This window comes from Fundulus heteroclitus, chromosome 4, assembly GCF_011125445.2.
Source record: "Fundulus heteroclitus isolate FHET01 chromosome 4, MU-UCD_Fhet_4.1, whole genome shotgun sequence".
NCBI classification, from domain to species: Eukaryota; Metazoa; Chordata; class Actinopteri; order Cyprinodontiformes; family Fundulidae; genus Fundulus; species Fundulus heteroclitus.
The window spans coordinates 27,562,978-27,585,799 of NC_046364.1; the positions used below are offsets into that span (position 1 = coordinate 27,562,978).

General features: G+C 41.0%; 1 protein-coding gene across 2 annotated transcripts; it reads left to right on the forward strand.

The window, feature by feature from the left end:
- The first annotated feature begins 1,243 nt into the window (after positions 1-1,243).
- asb7 (ankyrin repeat and SOCS box containing 7) lies at positions 1,244-18,863 on the forward strand. 2 transcript variants are annotated; one of them, XM_012861636.3, is made up of 5 exons: positions 1,244-1,512; positions 3,796-3,860; positions 4,663-4,874; positions 9,267-9,872; positions 16,531-18,863. In XM_012861636.3, exons 2-5 carry the CDS (start codon positions 3,823-3,825, stop codon positions 16,668-16,670), a joined length of 996 nt encoding a protein of 331 aa, XP_012717090.1. In that variant the 5' UTR covers positions 1,244-1,512; positions 3,796-3,822; the 3' UTR covers positions 16,671-18,863. The 2 variants fall into 2 exon arrangements, with proteins under 2 accessions (XP_012717090.1, XP_021171643.1); XM_021315968.2 differs by having other exon boundaries at positions 3,799-3,860.
- Positions 18,864-22,822: the final 3,959 nt, after the last annotated feature.

Consider the following 22,822-nt stretch of genomic DNA (forward strand, 5'->3'; position numbering starts at 1 on the left):
TGAATATGATATAATGTTTACTGGATGTCTATTAAAATATTATGACAACCTTCTGAATGATTTCTGTCCAAAGTGAAAACTGATGAACTGCAATCTGAACATAAACAGCTCTTCATGATCTTGTCTCCTCAAGCCAGTCTACTGAATGTAAGAATACAATCCTTCCTGCTGTGTAGACAGTCCCTCACTTAGTTTCCTCCCTAAACAAAGACTGCTACTCCGGTATGACATGATGGACTCCTGAATGCTTCTGAATCATTTTTATCAGTCATAGAATTGCTCTATATAATCCTGTATTGTTACTGAATAACAAACCAAATTTCTATTTCCATCCTGCATAAAAGCGTCAGGTAAAATCCAGGGTAGTATTATCGGATATGGCACTATTGGACTGATACCTAAATGGTTTATTTCTATCTCTGTTACAGGTTTAGCTTCATGTAGATGTTTTGGCAAAGCACCTGACTGAAAAAGTTCGGCAGGCAGTCTGGAACCCTGGCGTAGGTTAACTTGCTACAGACACAGATTTGACTTTAATATTTGCAGCATCACAAAGATTATTTTGGGTCTTTGAACTTGTTGTCACTTAGATAGGGTTTGGTAACTTGTACTTGCAGCTTAGCGAGAACATATTTCATATTTTATCCCCAAATGAGCACTTTGATGTAAAGTGAGAACCACAAAAAGGTTCTCACTTTTTCTGGGCTAGGATTTAGGTTTAGGAATAAGGTATCTGTTAGGTTTATGTTAGCGTGGAAGTCAAGGCACGGCCCTCAGTAAGTATTAAAACAAGGGTGCAGGGGCAGGTCAAGACAGGGGCCAACAGGGGCCAAAATTTCTTGTTGGCCACTCCGGCTAGGAGTGATGAACAAGGGTTACAGTGTTTTTTTGTTTTGTTTTTTTTGTAGAATGGGACCTGGCTCTTGTTATGGCCCCTGTAGTAAAGACATTATATTAAATACATTTTAATATAAAATATTAAATACACACACACACACACACACACACACACACACACACACACACACACACACACAGCTGTGTGTTGTGTTGAGGCATAGATTTTCATTGACATTCAGAATGTGTTCCTCCCCCCAGTTTAACACCTGCAACTTTAACTTTTCTGCTCCGTATCTTATGTGTTGTTGCTAATAATGGGGGATCACTCTGGCCTTTCCTAACACCTTTCATAGAAGGGTTACCTTTTACTTCCCCCTCACGGTCTGCTGACTTCGTACAGATGCTTTTATTGTGAAGGGAAAAGGGCGGAAGCGGGGTTGTTTTTCCTGGTGAGGTCACACTGTTATCACAGAGACTTTGGAGCTGAAGTATTTTTGACAGCAAAATGAAGTTTAATGGAGCTGCCAGGCGCTGTTAGCGCAGTTTTCCCTAAGGCCGAGCCGTGCTGGCTGCTCTGGGAGCGGAGCTGAAGCAGCAGAGCCATGCTGCTTTGACAACTCCTGTCTCTCCTGGACCTGAGTGATTGGCTAAACGGCTGCTAGCGTCTGCACTGTAAGTCTTTGTTGTACCGACGCAGGGAGGACGTTTATGCCCGGATATTTACACTGTAAGCTTTAATATCGAGGCATCCGCGGTGCTGCCGTGGATTGGGCCCTGGCCGTGTTCCTGAAGGCGTAGAAAAGTGGACGAGCTAACGCCGGGGAGGTGGTTAGCCTGCTGGCTAGCTAGCACCAGCTAGCTGCCTGCTAACAACAACATCCACACAGCTGGCTTTTGTTGGACAATGTCGCCAAACGTTGTTTCTCTGAAGTCCAGACTGAATAGCCTTCACACGCTGGCCTCCAGCCGTCGCTTTCTGCTTTACAGATATGTGTAGCTACACGGTAATTGTGGCTCAAAGCACAGCCACTTTGTTTGCATTGTTTATTCATCAATCTGCTACAGTAACCAGGGAAGTTCCGCTGCTTTTGGTGTCGGATCCAAACTATTTGGCTGTCAGAAACAAAAATTTAGCTTGAAATGTCAGTATGTTGTCCTCACTTACTTTGCTTATTTTATTCAGTTTTATTCATTTACCTGTGCGCTGTACAATTTGCTTTATTATTGCTGGTCACTCTGATCTGTGTTTTAATCTTGTGCGAATCTTGGTGTCGGTCTAATAGTGACCAGTGTAGGATGTATGTTCATCCTGTTTCCTTGTTGTCATCCTTGCTCACATCTCATGGCCGACCCTGTTTTTAAATTTTAAATTTTTTTGGTCTTCGAGTCCAAATTGCAAGGTTTAAAGGTTAAAATGCTGGGACACCCCTTTGAGAAGTCCATTTCTTTTACGTGATCAAATAGAATAACAGGTCGGTTAATGGCGTGGGCAGTATAAGCCTTTCCTGCTTGCAAAAGGCATTCAGCGGGTTATTTTGGTTGTTAGGCAGGAATGTTAAGAAGACAGACAGATAAACACATGCAAAATGCCCTGGTAATCTATATCATAGCTTATTACGGTTGTGATTCTAAAGAGAACAAATTATAGTGGAGAAAATACTTGAGTGTGTGTCAGGGCTGCTCAGTTTATAAAAGTAAAAGAACAAAACGAACAAGAATCAAGAATCTTTATTGTCATTATGTAACCACTGTGAAGTGTCGGTGAGATGTCACTATTGTGACGTTTTAACTTATTAGGGGTTGTAACTCACACACAGGAGACACCAGCGGTAGCCTTGTGCTGTACGACGCGGCTGCTGTGGGCCACAGACCCGCCGCGCTGAGCAGAAAACAGAACCAGAACCAGAACAGTCACGCTGCCCCGCTACCCGCCAAAACCAGGGACATCTGTAGAACACGGCAACGTTGTACGCTGCCATAAGGACAGTATAACTGTTTCAGGACAAGCTTAAATACAGAACATGCTACACTAATATATTTGGTCGCTTCTAAAATTGCCACGAAAATCATCACTTATTGCACTTAATAAATGCGTTTTAATTCAATATATTCAGTTTGTATTTTCCAGCAATTATTTTTACAATGTTGCTTTTTAGTTCTACATATAGAGTTTCTAGCGGTATACAAATAGCTAAATAGCAAAGTACTCCATATTTATGTAAACAAAAACACAACAAAATGTGTTCCAGTATATCCTGGATCCAGGGGCGTTGTAAAGGGGGGAAAAAGTTAGGATAATTTCAAGGGCCCCTGCCTGTCAGGGGTTCCAAAAAAATAAAAATTACATATAAATGTGAGCTTTTGGGATGATTTTGATTTGTTGTCATAGGGCCCATAATTGTTGGCGGCTCTGCCCGGATCAACGGCAGGCCATGTCACACAGATCTCCCTTTTGCTGCAGTGACCAGTACCTCTTCTTTCATTGTAAAGGTTAAGAAAGCCCAGCGTTGTTAGATCACCGGCATATATTACCAAAGTCTACAATATTCTGAGTTTTGCTGTGGCTTCTTCTGTTTTCCTCATTGTGGAAGTCAAAGGGGGAAAATGACGTGTGGCTCACTAAGTGTAATTCTAACTTTTTATAATTTCCATGGTTTTGGGTGTACTTTGGAGTCCATATCAGGTTTATGAGATTAGACAAAAAAATCCCTTTATTGTCCCACAATGGGGAAATTGGGAAACACCAATTGATTAGCACAGCCCCATGAGCACACACCTTTTTGTGGCGTTGGCCTGGAAAATGAGCTGGAAAAGCCAGGCAGTTGATTGATTTGTGCTGCGTAGAAAACACACGTGAACACTTCAGCCCTAGCAGGAGTTGAAGGATAGGAGGACTGGGTGAAATGAGGCTGGGTCTTCGTCTTGTCATTTCTCTCTGTCTTGCTGTTTTTGCAGCAGAACATCTGCAGGTGCAGCAGCAATATGACTAAGAGAAGCCCATCTCTTCAGCTGGTTAAAAGGTATGTGTTTGATTTGAACCATATTGATGTTTTGTTAGTCAGAGGTTGCATCTATTAAACCTGTTCTACACATTAACACTGAATCGTTCTTTGTTCCTTATTAAGACAAATTGAAAACCGTTTTTTAAGTCGGTACTGCAGTGCAAACTCTTGCCTGTAACATAAAGTTACTCTCTTCACTGGAGTGGGCTGGACTAGAATTAGCTATTTCTTTTCTCTTTAAGCTAAAATTGATCATAATAAAACTATGCACATATGCATTTTATGGGGGACAGTTGTCTCTAATGAATCAATTTCTTTTAAAAGCTAAACTATTATAGTGTTAAATTCCTTTTTTCAGCTGTAGGGTTTTACTTCCAGTACTCAACAAAATGTTCTGGCTTTTACCTCATTCTAAAAGGATTTAACATAAGCCCAAGTGTAGAAAAACTTACAACAGATTTCAAAATGCCATATTTATGGAGCAAAACACAAACTCAAAGTGGAAAGCTGTAGGTGAAGACCATTGATGCTTTTCGATGATTTAAAAGGGGCTCTAAGGCCACTTCCAAGCTGTTTGAAATTCATTTAATAGAAAGAAAGTTTGTTCACAAATCTAAAAGCACCCAATAGCCATGCTGCATCCTGCCACAAGCTGCATCTTGCTAGAGGACATTTAAAACTGCTAATGTCCCTTAGCAAGTCAACCTTAAGTTCACATCAGATAATGACTAGTCTCATTTGAAAGTCTAATCGAAATCAAGAATGTATTTCTTAGCTTTCCCAGATGAAAATTGAAGTGCCTGATTTTGAAATGGAACAGGATGCTGAACCATCACTGCAGAGGGAACCCTGATCTCCATGAGGAGCTGCAGATCCAGGCTGCTGTTGCAGCGGGGGACATCTGCACCGTCAGGAGGATGCTGGAGCAGGGATATTCACCTAAGATACGGGACGCCAACGGGTGGACCCTGCTGCACTTCTCCGCTGCCAAAGGAAAAGAGCGATGTGTCCGAGTTTTTCTGGAGCATGGAGGTCAGAGCCTGTCTTCCTTGTTTGTCTTAGTCTTCACTGTTTTGACCTATACCCACTTCCCCTGGAATAAGGTCCATTGGAACACAAGTAGTGGTGGGCACATCTAACCAAAAAGTTAGCTTCACTAACCCGTGTCCCACTAACTAAAATATTAGCTTTACAAATGCTAAACCACTTAGAGAAATTAATTAGTGGAAACTAACGCTAACTGCTAAGACTACCGTCACTCAGGGTTCCCAGATCTGACTGTTTTCAGCCACAGTACAATGTAAAAGCTGCCCATCTCAATAAAAACCAGGCCAAATCTCATCCTCTCATGAAACCACGTTAAAAAGCGTAAAACTATTACACACAAGAACACGTCACAGGCAAACAACTCTATTAAAACAATGGAGATGGATACCGAGAGGCTTCGCAGTGTGCATCACACAAAGATGGCTTTGCCAATCATGCCTTCAGAGCAACCAGAAAGTTACTGGTTACCAACGCAGCTTTTAAATCCAACTTACTAAACAGTTATTCCTCACACACAGACAGACACACACATATATACATACCCCTACAGTGTAGATCAGTGCTTCTCAGATGTTTCCTGTTGCATCCCCTTTGACAAATTAAATCATTTCAGCTTCCCTAACCCAACAAGATGGGTCAAACATGTTTTCTCTCTCAATGAATATCTGCTGTCACTCTAAAGATTACCCAGAATCCCTTTTACATTTTATAGTTGTTAAATACAACTAGATTTTGTCAGCATTGCCACGTTTGTTAACTATATAATAATAATAACAATATAAAAGGTTTTTAGCCCGACTCGTACCTGCAGTCAAAGCAAAGGATGAAACAAAATTGTTCGCTGCCTTTGGAGACAGCTTGTTTCCTCTCTGGAAAGACGGCATATTTTACTTTTAACTAGCCATGAAGTTTAATCAATACAATTCTGAGACCCAAATAGACGAGTTGAAAATATGGCAAAAATAATAGCAAGCCATTAATATAAAAGACAAACTACAGTTACATTACGTTTTAGATCTTTTTTTTTATGAGTTTATTTTTCTAGAGACAACCATAGCTTTGTTTCTTTAATCCAGTGATGCCGTTGCTTTGAGGATTGCACATTCTCCCTTCCTAGACATACTTCAGACTGCAGCTACAGACCGAACAGTAGAGGAATCTTGCCTTTGTGTGGTTTATTAAGTCAGCCAATGCATTCATAGATGTGAGACAAGCGACATATAATGCAGTCCATACCAGACTCTCATTTTCCATCATCTTGCAGGGTGACAAAGCAAAGAAATCCAACACAAGCGCAGCCACTAGTATGTAGTTTGCAAACAGGTCTAAAATCCTCCGGTCCACCATGAGATTCTGGGCTCTATTAGGCTGCGTTCACACTGCAGGATCATACTAATCAAATGCAATCACCATCAGACCTCACACTGACTCACATGCACATATATATGACAGAAGAAACATCACACAGCAGCGCACTGTTTATGGAAGTAATGGTGGATGTAATTGTTGCCAGAAGTGTTCAATGAAACTTTGTTTAAAAAAAAAACAATAGTAGACAACTTGGATACCTCTCTTTTTGAGCAATGATAGCCGACCATATGAAGACCTCATCATAATTAGATGAATAGTTGGAAGAAAAGAGCACAGCTCTTAACAATGGTCTTCTGTGGAGCTGTGACTGCTACATGTCTACATACAGTGACATAAACAGCAGACCAACGTCTTGTGAACGTTATCGTACTTGCAGGAATTGAAACCCAGTATAGTGGAAGCTAACCGGGCTGCAAACAGTTTCTAAACTTAGCGGGAATGATAATGCGCTGAACGAAAGGTTAGCTCTGTGATTATCTGTTCAAGAATTAGTGCAACTTTGCCCACCACTGGACACAGGGGATTGGTGTATGCTCCTTGTTGTCTGTGTGTCCATTCCTTTTTGTTGATTGGAGTTTCTGTGTCATTTAATGACACCTTACTGATACGTACACTTCAAAAAGAGCCGTTTACTTTTCACATTGCATAAAATGTGTTTGCTGTTCTTATTTGCAAAATCCAGCCTAGTAGAGTTCTGCTAGAGGTCAAAGTTTATTTGTCTTTTGGGTTGATCTTCTACTGAGCCAAAGAGTTTCAGTGAAGGACACTGTGTGGTTGGTTGGGTAGGCTGAATCACAGTTTTAGGGTTACCTATACAGCTAACCCTGGTTCTGTTTCTTGTCACCTGATTTGGGTCCTGGATTAAACATTCCAAAGGAAATAGGACTCTGTTTCCATTGGTCCTTTACATGGTAAACATATGTTAACTTTAAAAAATGGAAGTTGGCTTCTGCAGTTAGGCCTGTTTGTGGGAAAGAGACACAATGCTTTAATAGTAATATAAAGTGCATTCAGACAACTGATAACAGCAACTATGTGGAGGTACAGCAAACAATGTAAGCCTTTGTACAGAGAATCTAAAAAAACAATGAAGAGTGATTAGGAGCGCACAGATGAGCTATTAGTGGTCCACGGATGGACGGCACACATGTATGTTCCAAACTGCTCCGCCCCTTAGCATGCAGCAGTTATCTATCAGTCTAAATAATTCTCCATCCTCCAGCACATATCAACATACATTCTTTTTTTCTGCTTGTAAGGAAATACAAAAACATTAAGCAAGATGCAATAAAGTGTCTTGCAAAAATTTTGACGCACTTGGTTTTTTACCTATTATCTTTACATTCCAATCTGTAATTTAAATGTTTTTTTTTATCTTATTTTATGTAATAGATCTGCACAAAATAGTCTAAGAAGGTAAAGTGAAATGAGGGAGAAAATATATTAAAAAAAGAAGGGTATAGCCTAAATGGGCTTGTGCATGTATCTACCCCCTTTGCTATGAAGCGCCTAAAAGGCTCTGGTGCAAACAATAACCCTAAAAAGTCCCATCGTTAGTGAAATGTTCCCCCAGAACACCATCAGATCCATCATCTTCAAATGGAAAACACAGGGAAAACTTTAATAAGCACAGAGACCATGCAGGAGCTTATTGTGGTCCTGTGGAGGATCTGTCCACAGAACCACAATAAGCCGTGCACATAGAGCTGGGCTTTATGGAAGAGTGACCCGAAACAAGACGTTACTTAGTCTTAAAAATAAGACAACATGTTTTGAATTTGCTAAAAGGCACGTGGGTGATTCCCTAAATGTATGGAAGAAGGTGCTTCAGTCAGATGAGATTAAAATTGAACTTGTGGGCCACCAAAGAAAACACTGTCTGGAGCAAACCCAACACATCTCATCACCCCAGGAACACCTTCCCCATAGTGAAACATGGTGGTGGCAGCATCATGCTGTGTGGGTGGTTTTCAGCAGCAGGGACTGGGAAACTGGTCTGAGTCAAGGACAGGATGGATGGTGCTAAATACAGGGATGTTCTGGATCTCAACCAGTGTCGCCCTGCCTGTGATTTGAGACTGGGACACAGGTTTACCTTCCAGAAAGACAATGACCCAAAGCACATCGCTGAGACAACACTCGAGTAGTTTGAGGGGAAACATTTAAATGTTTTGGAATGGTCTAGTCAAAGTGCAGACCTCAATCCAATTCAGAATCTATGGTTAGACTTCAAGATCTCTGTTCTCAGGTGAAAACCGTTCAGCATGAAGGAGCTGCAGCCGTTTAGCCTTGAGGAATGGACAAAAATCTCAGATGTCGGATGTGATGAGCTCATAGAGACTGATCCAAACCCAGAAGAATAAAAACATGAAACAAAACACATCAGAGGGCATGAAGTTATAGATTCTGATTGTTGTAAAAGGAAAATGTTTTATATGGAGAAATATCTCTGCTATTCTTGTGCTTTTTAACAACACTCAGGCTAATGGAAGTTATAAACCACTTGAAGACTTCAAAATAGACATGGCAGTAGTTATGGTGTCAGAAAATATATTAAACTAGAAACAATGCATTATTATTACTTCTATGTTTCCAAGCATGACCCTAGGGGAAAAAAAAAAACAGTTTTTAATACCTAGAATGCTGCGCCCCTGCACCACAGAAATGAATGAGGTGACCTAGCCCTTAGAGATGTAAGGTAGGTAAAGTAAGGAGGCAAGGAGTGCGATGACAAACAGCCTTACGTTGGACAAACAGAGGAAGTGCTGCGGTTTGTCGCTTATGAATAGGACGGGCTCAAAAAGGCTTACAATGTGCCAACAAGAAGCCTCTGTTACGTGTTTATGTTTATATATGTATATGTTTATGTATATGTTTATATGTGTATGTTTATGTGTGTGTGTGTGTGTTTATATTATACACACAGTTGTAGGCAGACATATATCTGATACCTTGTAGCTCATTAATCCTGTATGCCATTTGCTCTTTCCTCTGTGTTTTGTACAGCGGACCCCACAGTAAAGGACTTTATTGGTGGCTTCACAGCACTGCACTATGCAGCAATGCATGGCAGGGCCCGTATCGCCCGGTTGATGCTTGAGTCCGAGTATCGTGGGGACATTATAAACGCCAAAAGCAACGACGGCTGGACACCCCTGCACGTGGCAGCCCACTACGGCCGCGACTCGTTTGTGCGCCTCCTGTTGGAGTTTAGGGCAGAGGTGGACCCACTTAGTGACAAAGGCACCACCCCACTGCAGCTGGCCATCATTCGCGAGCGTTCCAGCTGTGTGCGCATCCTGCTGGACCACAGCGCCAACATTGACATTCAGAACGGTTTCCTGCTGCGCTACGCCGTCATCAAGGGAAACCATTCCTACTGCCGTATGTTCCTGCAGAGGGGAGCGGACACAAACCTCGGTCGCCTGGAAGATGGACAGACCCCGCTGCATCTGTCCGCCCTTAGGGATGATGTGCTGTGCGCTCAGATGCTCTACGCATACGGCGCTAATACCAACACCAGGAACTACGAAGGCCAGACCCCTGTTGCTGTGTCTGTAAGCATGTCTGGAATTAGTCGGCCTTGTCTGGATTTCCTGCAGGAGGTCACCAGTAAGTAGTCTCACGCTAACACACCTACACTTTGCTTCCAAATAGCTCAAATCATTAGAGGGAGTCTCACTGCAGCAGCTGCCTAAGCTTCACACAGAAGAAGAGTGCTAGAAGTAATCATTGGGCTATCCAGCTGACCTAATATTGTGCTTCACAACCCTTAAATATTTACAGTCATGAAAAAAATCATGAATCCTTTAGTCAGATGTCCATTTTCAATTTACCATCATGTTTATTCTGACTGGGGATAATGTGAACGTGTTTGTCGTGGCTTGAATCTGAGGGAGCTGAAGATTAGGGTGATGGTAAGGAGGCCTTCTTAAAGCTCATCACCAATGATCAGTCATCAAAATACCAGAGGAAACATGCAGAAAGCTGCTTAGTATTATAAGAAGGGTTTCATTGCTGTAATGAAAAAAGTTCCTTTAGAAGAGTATAAACTATTTCTTAGTTTTTTAATTTAAAATCAGATTTCCTTTTTTCAGAATTGATACTTAATTTACACAAAGCAGCTTTGAATGGAGAACAGATTGTTGTGAAATACATACTTTTAAAAAATGTCAAGTTAAATTCAAAGGTTTTAGTTGTCAGTGTGATGTCACATGTTGCTCAGTTGCAATGATCAGCAGCTGAGCAACAGCCATGTTTAGAGGGTCTGAATCAGAATCGCTGTATTTGCCAGCTTTGTGTAAACATACGATGAATTTGACTCTGGATTCTACAGTGCTCACAATGTGCTTTCTCATACAGTAATACAATAATGCAGTTATAAAAATCAGACAGTCTGCAATATAGAAAACATGAATACACTATAAACAATTGGGCAAACGGAGACAATAATGCAATGGTGTGATGAGCAGAGTGCTAAAGATGCAGGAATAAATATAATTTCCGTTATTATTATTCTGTTCATGTCGGAGGTGGGAGTGACGTACAGGTGCACATACACATACAAACCTACATGTCCACAGTGTGATTAGTGCAATGCTGGAATAAAGGAGTATTACTACTGAGTTATGTACATGAGGTAGGTGGATCTGGTATACATTACAATATGACATGAACAGTAAAAATGAACAGGACTTTTTTGTCAGTCAGCTGTTCATTAGAGTGATGGATGGTGGGAAGAAACTGTGCCTAAGTCTGTTGGTTTTGGCGTATAGTCCTGAAGTCCACAATCATCTGCACAGTTTTGCTCCAGATTGTTCTGACTGCACCAGAGAGTCAGCTGATCAACCAGCAGCCTGTAGGCCCACTCATCACCATTTCAGATGAGGTCAGCAAAATTCAGGAGTTTGACAGATGGGTCTCCTGAGGTGCAGATATTGGTGTAGAGGGAGAAGAGCAGTGGGGAAAGCATTGCAGTCGGGGAAGATGAAGATATAGTTGCAGCATCGTAGCAGTGAGAATTTGGGCTTTGCAATTCAAAGTAGAAACCATTCAGCTTGTGGGCCAGTTGCTGGGTAGCAGCAGATTTGGGGGATGGTCTCTTGTAGTTGGTGAGTGTCTGCAGGTCTTACTACATTAACACAGGGTGCTGGCTGAGTTTCCTAGCTTTTCAGTATAGCACCTCTTTGCTGCTTTGATCGCTTTTTATCAGTGTGTTCCGTGCCTGGTTGTACAGAACTCTGTTCCCACTTTTGAAGACTTCCTCTTTGGTCTGACATAGCTGCCTGAAGTTTGCTGTGAATTAGGGTTTTTGGTTGTTGTGTGTGGAAGGTTTTAGTCTGCACACACGTGTCCTCACCATAACTGAGGAAACGTTTTGTGATCTGACCGGCCTAGAACTGCCTGGCAGTGTGAAACGCTTTCTGGGCCCCTGTCCCCCCGCCCCGCGTCAGAATCAGAATCAGAATCTGGTCCTGTTTGCAACATTGACACTTTTAAGAAATCTGCGAGGAATGGTAAACAATAAAGATAAATTAAAACAAATTATGTTTTTATAACTGTACATGCAAGATTGTCTTGATATTTTTAAGGAGTAATCCACTGGGATAAAAATCTGGATCACAGATCTAATAATAAAATAAGGCAGTCTCTCTGCTTTGAAGCTGTGTGTTTGAGAGAGAAGTGGAGACGAGCCGTTTAGATTGCATACTTCAGGCCTCAGCCGAGGGAGCAGACCGCTCCATTGGCTGGCTGTTTTCACTCACAGAGTTAAACTTTACACCTTTATATGAGATCTTTTGCCTCATCCATGGTGGTGTTGTGTAATCATGCATTTTCTTAATGTTTAATGTTTAATAAACAACTCTCGGTCTGTTAGGTATTGTCCGGTGAATATCTGCTCAACAGTGGAGGCAAGGAGAACACGTTAATAAAAACCGCAGTGAAATAATTTTGATCGGTTTGATTTCGCGCTGACTCCCAGGCGTTCTCAGCAGAGAGAGTCATGTGTTGACCGAGATCAGGCTACCTTCAGCAGCCACCTAAGCGAAAGCTTTCTGTTGCTCCCCCCTGGTGCTCTGAGTCTGGATGGCAGACAGCCGCTGCCTTCTACCACAGGAAGTGGCTGGATGGACACTTCAGAGACAGAAGTGTCCATCTAATGTGTGTAAAATGAGAGAAAGCCTCAATAAATCCACAGATCTGATGCAGCGCGTCTGGGTATAGAAAGCTAAAGTGTCCTTTTTTTCCCCTTCAGGCAGGTTTATGGTTTGTAACTAATGAAATAATATTTTGGTTCGACCCTCTCTGTTCATAGTGGTCCTTAATATTAATGCCGTCGCTCTTCAGTTTTTGACTTCCTCTGAGAAAACCCCCCCCATTTCTCCTCGCCCCTCAGCCAATCAGTGAAAAGCAGTGTGTCAAACCAAGCAAACTGCTCCCGAGTCTGCTCGGTTTGACCCTGCTGATCAGCAGAGCCGGAGGAACCTGGGCTGGCCGTGAAAACAACGGCTCCTCAAACTGGGCCTTTAGTCTCCCTGCTGGGACACTTGATAAACTGCCTGTGCTTTGAAAGTGCGTGGCTGAGGTTTGCACTTTTAAAGTCACCAAGAACAATGATCAGGGAATCTGCATGTTTTTTCTCCACTTTAGTTATCTGGTCAGCCCGGTGTAGTAACACCTCACTAACACTGGCCTGAGGGGGAACATAAACAGCAACCAGGACAAATCAGGTTGAGAGAGTTTAAGCACTTAGTATCTTACCTACACCAAATAACTTCAGCTGTATTTTAGACAAGTAGCCTACAGATTTTTATTTTCCAGGACTACAGCTACCAGCCAATCCGTGCCTTGATGAAGAAGTCTGATTATTTGTTGGTCTGTGGTCTGAAAGGGTACTTTCTTTTTAAAACCTAAACAACTGCTGCTAAACGAAAATTAAACACAAATCAAAGATGCGATTTTGTGCCCTTTAGTAGTGATTAGAATTTTCCTTTACTGGAAAAAAACATTCAAATAAAAAAATATCCCAAATTACAAGAAATTATGAATGAACTTTAATAAGTAAAAAGAAGTAATAATCGAACTCATCATGAATACCACCAACTAATTTCTGCCAAACCCACGTTTTAGTGCCGCTACTAAAAGATCCTTTACATTTATGTACATTTCCAGATTTATTCAATAAATTGGTCATTTTATGTAGTTGCATATTAATCTGGTGGCACAGATTTGTAATCGCTGAGTGGTGCATTGTTTTGTGATCACTTTTACCGAAAAATGAAAATGGAACAAAGCCTTGCACCGCCTGGTTAAGTAAATAAGTCAGAGACACCTGCTAAAGAAAACTCTATAAAATGGTGTTATTTTAGGCTAAAATGTAGCTTCAGCCATAGCTGTTTGTTTACAGAAGCCATTTGGAAAAAACCAACTTTTTATTCAAAAGAAAAGACTAATATTTAGTGCAGGTAACAACCCTGCCTAAAAAAATAAAATCCACCTGTCTCTTTGTAGTGTTAAAAGCCAGCAGAGATTTCCACTGGGCTTGGAGGGAGAGGTTTGAAAAAGCTTTGAGTGACTTTCTGGTCCTGACCCAGATCACCTGCAGCATTATGATTGGAACTTAACAATGGCTGCATTCCTCTACTGCCGCTTGAACTTTGATATCAGAGTTAACAAAGAGCTGTGCACTGTTTCAGACAGGGCCTTTCAGGGAGCCCAGACCTTCAGCAAGATCACATATCTACAGGGGTACTGATTACACGTCAGCTTCTGACATGAAAGGGATCATGACCATCGAGTGACAGCCTCTCTCTTCTTTTCAAGCACTGTACATGTCAGCTTTGCTCCCTCTCAGGTTTTCCTGTCTGCGTGTAAAATGGGGCTATATTTACGTTTATTTATACGGTCAAACCCCCAATTATTCACCCCGCTGGAAGACTGATAAAAGCATTTGGTCCAGCCAAGGCATGTTTGTCTGATGGGGAAAAGAAGACACACAAATATAATTAAACATATAAAAGCAAAATCAGTTAACACTTTATTAAAGTGACATGTCAGGTTATTTATACTATTCTCAAGAATCAGGGGGAAAATCTTTATTGATATTACAGCAAATAAACCCCTCTAATGATCAGCCTTCTGGATGTTTCCTCTAGTACTTTGATGGTTTGTTATTGGTGAGGAGCTTTAAGTCTTTGAGTCTTGTCTCCAATCGTTAGCTCCCTCCACAGATTCTCTGGCAGATTCAGGCTCCAAAATATTAAAGGGATTTCCAGTCAGAAATATTTTGGTGAAATTAAAAGTTAGCTGGGATTCTGAGCCTATCAGAATTGCAGGAAAAAAGCAGACACCTTAAACCTAAATTACGAGAAATAAAACATCATTTTAACATTAGTTATGTCATAAATTGTGTGGGTTTTGATTTATCAGCATTGTCATTCCATTTGGTGTCTAGTTTTTTTGTGGAAGTCATATTTTTTTTTATAGTGGTGGCCAGATGACCATGTATGGATGCTTTTAAACTTTTGTCTTCCATGTGACTTCACGCTGGTCTCTAATTGGCTACCAAATGATTCTCATAGAGGCGCAGCTCTCTGTGCCCTTGGCCAATCAGCACTTTCTGTATTATCCTTCACCCAATCAGATTAATTCCTCATTCCATTGCATCAGTCACACCGCTGGCAGCTTAGATGTGCAGGCGAGAAGCTCACGCAAACGTAAGGATGCAAACAAAAAGAGTCCGACTGCAACGACAAAACAGGAGAAAATGTGCTCATTTATTTACAAAATAATAATGTCATGGCAGGTTTACTGGAGGAACAAAGCAGATAAAGTTTTTAGACCAGACCAACCAGACTTAAAAATCCAGCAGCAGGCGATTAACCATGAACGGATTTACTTTAAAGTTTAGTTAGTTGTGTTGTATACTCGCACCTCCTGTGCCCCCAACCCCGGTAAATTATTATTAATCACCAACTATTTATCTCAGGTTTAATGCATTTTACAGTTGGCATTTTAGACATGTGTGAGTTTTTAATCCACTGGGAATTATCTTAACTCTGGGGTTTTCAACACTATAAAACACACTGTCAGGTTGCCCAGATGTAGCAGTGGTTGCCCTGGGATATTTTTCTAGCAATTTATATATTTACCAGGGTTGGAAGATTTCAGAAGTCATGTTACATGTTAAGTTTATTATGTAATGGGCTGATTAGGTTTTAATGTAGAAATAAAGGGAATCTGAAAGAAAGCACCACCAAGTAATCTAGGTTATGTAGAGCCACCAGAAGGTGGCGGTACAGTTCATGTTGCTCATGGCTTGGACTCAGAAGAAGCAGCAGTGGTTCTCAATAGAAACAGCAGTTCCTTCCACAGGGACGTCTGTGCTTTGGTGGGATATCAAGGATCATGGCGACTATCTGTGAAGAACAGTCAGAATACAGGTGCGGTTTTCTGACTGAACCGGTGTGTTTCATTCATCCGCTGTTTCCAATCCCCAAGCTGGCATTCACTCTTCATCAAAACAGACCTACGCTTGATTTGCACTTCTTTAGAAGTAGGGCTGGATTATATAGCAAAAAAGCATATCAATAAAATACAAATCATATTGATCGATAGCCACAATTATCAGAAAAATTCAAAACATATATTTTAAGTGCAGCCCTGGCCATTTGATGCAGTTGATTAGTGGCCTATTTTAGATAAATAACTCTGAATTCAAACCCAACTCCTTATTTAAAACAAAGTTTTGAATAAAGAAAAAAAGCACATGTGCTTTCTGACTTCTTTGAAAGGGGTGGAGCTTGGTAACTGGGTCTGTGTTTGTGATTGGTTGGGAGGATTTAACAACTGTAGTACAAACCTACATGATAGGCTAGAATCCAAAAGGAGGGGAAAATGTTCATCTATTGCATTATTGATCGATATATAATGTCATTTAATTAACGTCCAGCCCTATTTACAAGATTTGCTCACTAGCTGATCAGGAAATGAATGTGAATGACTGGAATGGAATGAATCCCTGAGAATGTTCCCAGCTCTGCTTTCTGACAGCTCTGATCATTGTGTTAACCTTAATGTTTCTTCTTTGAGATGATTTTTAATTCTTACAATGCACTGTGATGCTCAAAGTACAGCAAGACATTATTATTATTATTATTATTATTATTATTATTATTATTATTGATGCTAGTCCCCATGCTAATGTTGCAGATCTGCTAATGCAACTTTGGGTTCCTTTTGTCTGATAATTGTTTCCTTTCTCTTTCAGGGCAACCTCGAAGTCTCCAAGACCTGTGTCGAATAAAAATCCGTCATTGTATTGGCCTTCAAAGTTTGAAATTCTTGGAGGATCTTCCAATTGCAAAGGTTATGAAAGACTATTTAAAACATAAGTTTGACAGTTTGTGAAGCGGCAACAAGCGAACACAGTGACGGACTCTGTCAGACTATGCAAGCATTATCATTCTGCTCTAGGAGAAGGATCCTCTGCTCTGTTCTGTACATGCTGAAGACCATTTAGTCCTTTGGGATTTTGTTTTCTTTACTGACGCTCTATTAAGCCTTATTTAAACTTGTTGCAGTTGCTGAACATTTTTAGAAGCCAGCTTTCTTTTTAGGTGACTGAAACCTAATTTTATTGCGTATGGCATTTTTCTCTGAATAATCACATTTACATTTTATTCATATGTTATCCCAATGGTGAAGGTTTGAAAAGATTGAAACATGGGTATATAGATTTTCAGGTTTTTTTTTTTTTTTTTTTTTTTTTACAAAACTATCGAAGGTAGCTTTTTTTATACTTCAACCAACGCATTGACAGAAAACACAGAGAAGTGGCCAAAAAGTATGAACAAGACTGGTATTAACATCCTGTGACAGTTCAACAGGAGTAAAAATCTTACCTGGGGAGGCCTATGAAAGCCCTGGTACGTCCAGCACCTGAGGACAAAAGCCTGTGGATAGTTAAAAGAAGCTTCACTGCCACCAAAAAGGTTATGTAGTAATGATTCTGAATATAAGTAGTAGCTGTTTGAATATGTGCAACAATTTGTCTTTTCTGGGTTTTTTGTCTTAATCAACTTGAATCTCTGTTGAAGGACAGTCAGAGGAAAGCATTTAGTCCAGAGGCTCCTCAGAGCATTGATATTTTTTGGGGGGTTATGTAAAGAAGTAATGAGTAATTGGTATCCTACCTGTGCTAGATGACTGCTTTCATGACTTCGGCATAGATGAAGAGAATTCAATTTGGAATCATCCAAAAATTGCTGTGCTGGTTCAAGTGAAGGCTAATTAATTTATTTGTGGACTGCCTTACTTTCCTGTTGGTCTCTACTCTGCTGACATACACTTAACATGTAGCCTTTTCATCTATTTTGCCATAAGTGTTTCACATTGGAAACAACCAGACTTCTGTAAAAAAAAATAGCCTAATGCAGGCATGACACTGGTTCAAAGGTTTGAACAATACTGCTTGCATGATCCGTGTTAAACCAGAAGAGTTTTAAAAAGCAGGAGTCCTCTTCGCTCTGGGTTCTGCACTGACCAGCTGTGAGCTCACTGGAACAGTCTCAATGTCCCATCCAGGCAGAACGTGCAAAAGGCCTTATTAACAGTAGGTGAGATACTAACTGTTTATAGCTTCTGCACAAACCCTCCCTCCCTTAAAAAAGCTAACAAAAATATTCAAAATATGTCTTTCAAAGTTTAAGTAAGTTCATTTTGAGCTGAAACATTTATGACTGGATGTGATGATAGCTTACTGTCTGGTTGCACTTTTTTTTTTTTCTAAAGCGACCCGAGATTTCCTGTATTTTCATTGGTTTGGGTGAGGTCAAACAGGACTGTGGAGATGACGTTGAGTTTGCAGTGAAACTGTCTGACTGACCATATGAAGCCGTCAGTGGTTGATCAGGCTGCAAGTATTGGTCCACTAGAGTCATGTGTCCCAGAAACGCCACTGAGGCATCATTAGCAGCCATTTACGAAACACGGCTCTGACTTCTTCATGGAAGCACCTCTGAGGTGTGAGAGCAATGGTTTAGCTTTTAGTGGATAAAAAAAAAACAAGTGTAAGTTTAAAAAAGACAAACGAAAACAAGTCCAGTGTGTTGGCTCAAACCGCTTGATTTAACTCTTAATTTGAAATAGAATTTAAAAAAGCCAGCCAGTTTTATTTAAATAAATTGGTGGGAGAGTGAAATATGTAGTTAAAATCATTTGGAAACGTCAGATATTGCTTAAAGGCACAGCTTCAGCGAGCCCTAGCAGGCCATGCTATGTTCCTTTCCTTGCCATGTATTCCATTTAAGCTGGGGGTGAGAGCGCGGTGGGACCATCACCTTTCCTCTCTAACGCAGCCGTGTTTCCAGGAACACGGACACTTCCACACCTACAGTCAGGGGAAACATGTGGCGGCCGATTTATGGAGAATCTCTTCAAGCAATAATCTCTGCTGTTCCCAACATTTACATTTTGGAAAGTCTTGTGACTCGTTTGGTGTGAATTCAATATTTTATGTGTGTGAGTTCATTAATGTTTCATTTTGAATATGTTCTCTGTAATATAAGTTTTTTGCCATTAAAGTTCTGTGCTTTCTTCGCCTTCCCTTGCAGTGACTTGTTTCATTAAGGTTTTTTTTTTTTTACTCAAAGTGTGTTTTCCTTCTTTTCATTATCACTGTGATGCCTGAAACGCTCATAGATTGTGTACGCTGGTATTTTTCTTTTTTTTTTTCTGCCGGTATAAAACATCTCACAAAGATGAGATGTTTACACCCTTCACATATCTTTTAACATTTCTCAGGTTTTGCAGTGCAATTAAAAGTGCATCTCAGTGAGGATGTTGCCAAGTAATTGAATTCAATGAGTGAAAGCCATATAGCCACAGTACAGACCAAAAGTTTGGACACACCTCATTCAAAGAGTTTTCTTTATTTTCATGACTATGAAAATTCTAGATTCACACTGAAGGCCTTAAAACTATGAATTAACACATGTGGAATTACAGGGGTTGGACACCTGGTTTTAGACCACAATAATTTATTAGTATGGTGTAGGGCCTCCTTTTGCGGCCAATACAGCATCAATTTGTCTTGGGAATGACATACAAGTCCTGCACAGTGGTCAGAGGGATTTTAAGCCATTCTTCTTGCAGGATAGTGGCCAGGTCACAACGTGATGCTGGTGGAGGAAAATGTTTCCTGACTCGCTCCTCCAAAACACCCCAAAGTGGCTCAATAATATTTAGATCTGGTGACTGTGCAGGCCATGGGAAATGTTCAACTTCACTTTCATGTTCATCAAACCAATCTTTTACCAGTCTTGCTGTGTGTATTGGTGCATTGTCATCCTGATACACGGCACCTCCTTCAGGATACAATGTTTGAACCATTGGATGCACATGGTCCTCCAGAATAGTTTGGTAGTCCTTGGCAGTGATGCGCCCATCTAGCACAAGTATGGGACCAAGGGAATGCCATGATATGGCAGCCCAAACCATCACTGATCCACCCCCATGCTTCACTCTGGGCATGCAACAGTCTGGGTGGTACGCTTCTTTGGGGCTTCTCCACACCGTAACTCTCCCAGATGTGGGGAAAATAGTAAAGGTGGACTCATCAGAGAACAATGCATGTTTCAAATTGTCCACAGCCCAAGATTTGCGCTCCTTGCACCATTGAAACCGACATTTGGCATTGGCACGAGTGACCAAAGGTTTGGCTATAGCAGCCCGGCCGTGTATATTGACCCTGTGGAGCTCCCGACGGACAGTTTTGGTGGAAACAGGAGAGTTGAGGTGCACATTTAATTCTGCCGTGATTTGGGCAGCCGTGGTTTTGTGATTTTTGGATACAATCCGGGTTAGCACCAGAACATCCCTTTCAGACAGCTTCCTCTTGCATCCACAGTTAATCCTGTTTGATGTGGTTCATCCTTCTTGGTGGTATGCTGACATTACCCTGGACACCGTGGCTCTTGATACATCACAAAGACTTGTTGTCTTGGTCACAGATGCGCCAGCAAGACGTGCACCAACAATTTGTCCTCTTTTGAACTCTGGTATGTCACCCATAATGTTGTGTGCATTGCAATATTTTGAGCAAAACTGTGCTCTTACCCTGCCAATTGGACCTTCACATTCTGCTCTTATTGGTTCAATATCCAATTAATGATGATTGGCCCCCAGGCTGGTCCAATTTAGCCATGAAACCTCCCACACTAAAATGAGAGGTGTTTCAGTTTCATTGTCCAACCCCTGTATATACTTAACAAAAATGTGTGAAACAACTAAAAATATGTCTTATATTCTAGGTTCTTCAAAGTAGCCACCTTTAGCTTTGATTACTGCTTCGCACACTCTTGGCATTCTCTTGATGAGCTTCAAGATGTAGTCACCTGAAATGGTCTTCCAACAGTCTTGAAGGAGTTCCCAGAGATGCTTAGCACTTGTTGGCCCTTTTACCTTCACTCTGCGGTCCAGCTCACCCCTAGATTGGGTTCAGGTCCAGTCATTGTGGAAGCCAGGTCCTCTGGCGCAGCACCCTATCACTCTCCTCCTTGGAGAAATAGCCCTTATACAGCCTGCTGTGTTTGGGGTCATTGCCCTGTTAGAAAATAAATGATGGTCCAACTAATAACAAACCGGATGGAATGGCATGCCGCTGCAAGATGCTGTGGTAGCCGTGCTGGTTCAGTATGCCTTCAATTTTGAATAAATCCCCAACAGTGTCACCAGCAAAGCACCCCCACACCATCACACCTCCTCCTCCATGCTTCACGGTGGGAACCAGGCATGTAGAGTCCATCCGCTCATCTTTTCTGCATCGCACAAAGACACGATGGTTGGAACCAAAGATCTGAAATTTGGACTCATCAGACCAAAGCACAGATTTCCACTGGTCTAATGTCCATTCCTTGTGTTCTTTAGCCCAAGCACGTCTCTTCTGCTTGTTGCCTGTCCTTAGCAGTTGTTTCCTAGCAGCTATTTTACCATGAAGGCCTGATTCACACAGTCTCCTCTTAACAGTTGTTCTACAGATGTGTCTGCTGCTAGAACTCTGTGTGGCATTGACCTCCTCTCTAATCTGAGCTGCTGTTAACCTGTCATGTCTGAGGCTGGTGACTGGGATGAACTTATCCTCTGCAGCAGAGGTGACTCTTGGTCTTCCTTTCCTGGGGTGCTCCTCATGTGAGCCAGTTTCTTTGTAGCGCTTGATGGTTTTTGTGACTGCACTTGGGGACACTTTCAAAGTTTTCCTAATTTTTCGGACTGACTGGCCTTCATTTCTTAAAGTAATGATGGCCACTCGTTTTTTCTTACTTAGCTGCTTTTTTCTTGCCATAATACAAATTCAGTCTATTCTGTAGGACTATCAGCTGTGTATCCACCTGACTTCTGCACAACACAACTGATGGTCCCAACCCCATTTATAAGGCAAGAAATCCCACTTATTAAACCTGACAGGGGACACCTGTGAAGTGAAAACCATTTCAGGTGACTTCCTCTTGAAGCTCATCAAGAGAATGCCAAGAGTGTGCAAAGCAGTGATCAAAGCTAAAGGTGGCTACTTTGAAGAACCTAGAATATAAGACATATTTTTAGTTGTTTCACACTTTTTTGTTAAGTATATAATTCCACATGTGTTAATTCATAGTTTTGATGATTTCAGTGTGAATCTATAATTTTCATAGTCACGAAAATAAAGAAAACTCTTTGAATGAGAAGGTGTGTCCAAACTTTTGGTCTGTACTGTACATTACTAACAGTGATAGACAGTGCCTTTCCAAAGTATACACACTTCTGTTAATATGTCAGGTTTCTGTCGTGTAAAAAATATGACCATGATAAATTCTTTCTGAACAGTGGCCCTGTATTCTGTGATTCACTGGTGAATCATACAGATCTGTTAGAGGAAAAAAATCTAATAACATGGTTGCATATTTGATCGAACACCTGAAGCACCTTTTAATTCATGGTCAGTATTCAGTCCTTTTAGCAGGAATATATCTTAATCCCACATCTCGGTTTTGACCCTGTCAGTTCTCCTAAATCTATCAGATCGTGGGGGCTTCTCTGTAGCACGGCCCCTCCACAGATTTTCTATCGGAGTTGCTGTTGATCACTGGTAGGACTAAGCATTTTATTCTCTTCAAGTCATTTGATCTGATGGCAAGGCAAGTTTATTTATGTTGCACTTTTCAGTAACAAGACGATTCAAAGTGCTGTACATGAACAGAAAAACATTACAGACATAGGGAATAAGAGAAGTAAATCCTTTACTTCTTACAGAAAGTATACAGACATACAGAAAGACATGATTGTTTCTATTCATAGTAAGAAATAAGCTAAGTATATTCTTGGGAATTTCTGATCCAAAGTAGTTTTGTCTAAGTTTTCTAAAGCTACAACTAGAATAACTTGTTTTGTTTCATTGTGTCACTGAAACGAGCTTCATCAATAAAAATTTAAAGCCTAATTGTTTCTGTTCATGCATTCCTCAAAGCTATGAATAAGATCTCTGATCTGACCTTTCTAAACCACAGCTAAAATGGGAGAATTGT

Excerpts from the sequence above, each read along its gene's own strand:
- asb7 (XM_012861636.3), top strand. The coding sequence starts at position 3,823 with ATGACTAAGAGAAGCCCATCTCTTCAGCTGGTTAAAAG. Across the intron at positions 4,875-9,266 it reads AGTTTTTCTGGAGCATGGAG|CGGACCCCACAGTAAAGGAC; the intron begins GTCAGAGCCTGT and ends TGTTTTGTACAG. Across the intron at positions 9,873-16,530 it reads TTTCCTGCAGGAGGTCACCA|GGCAACCTCGAAGTCTCCAA; the intron begins GTAAGTAGTCTC and ends TTTCTCTTTCAG.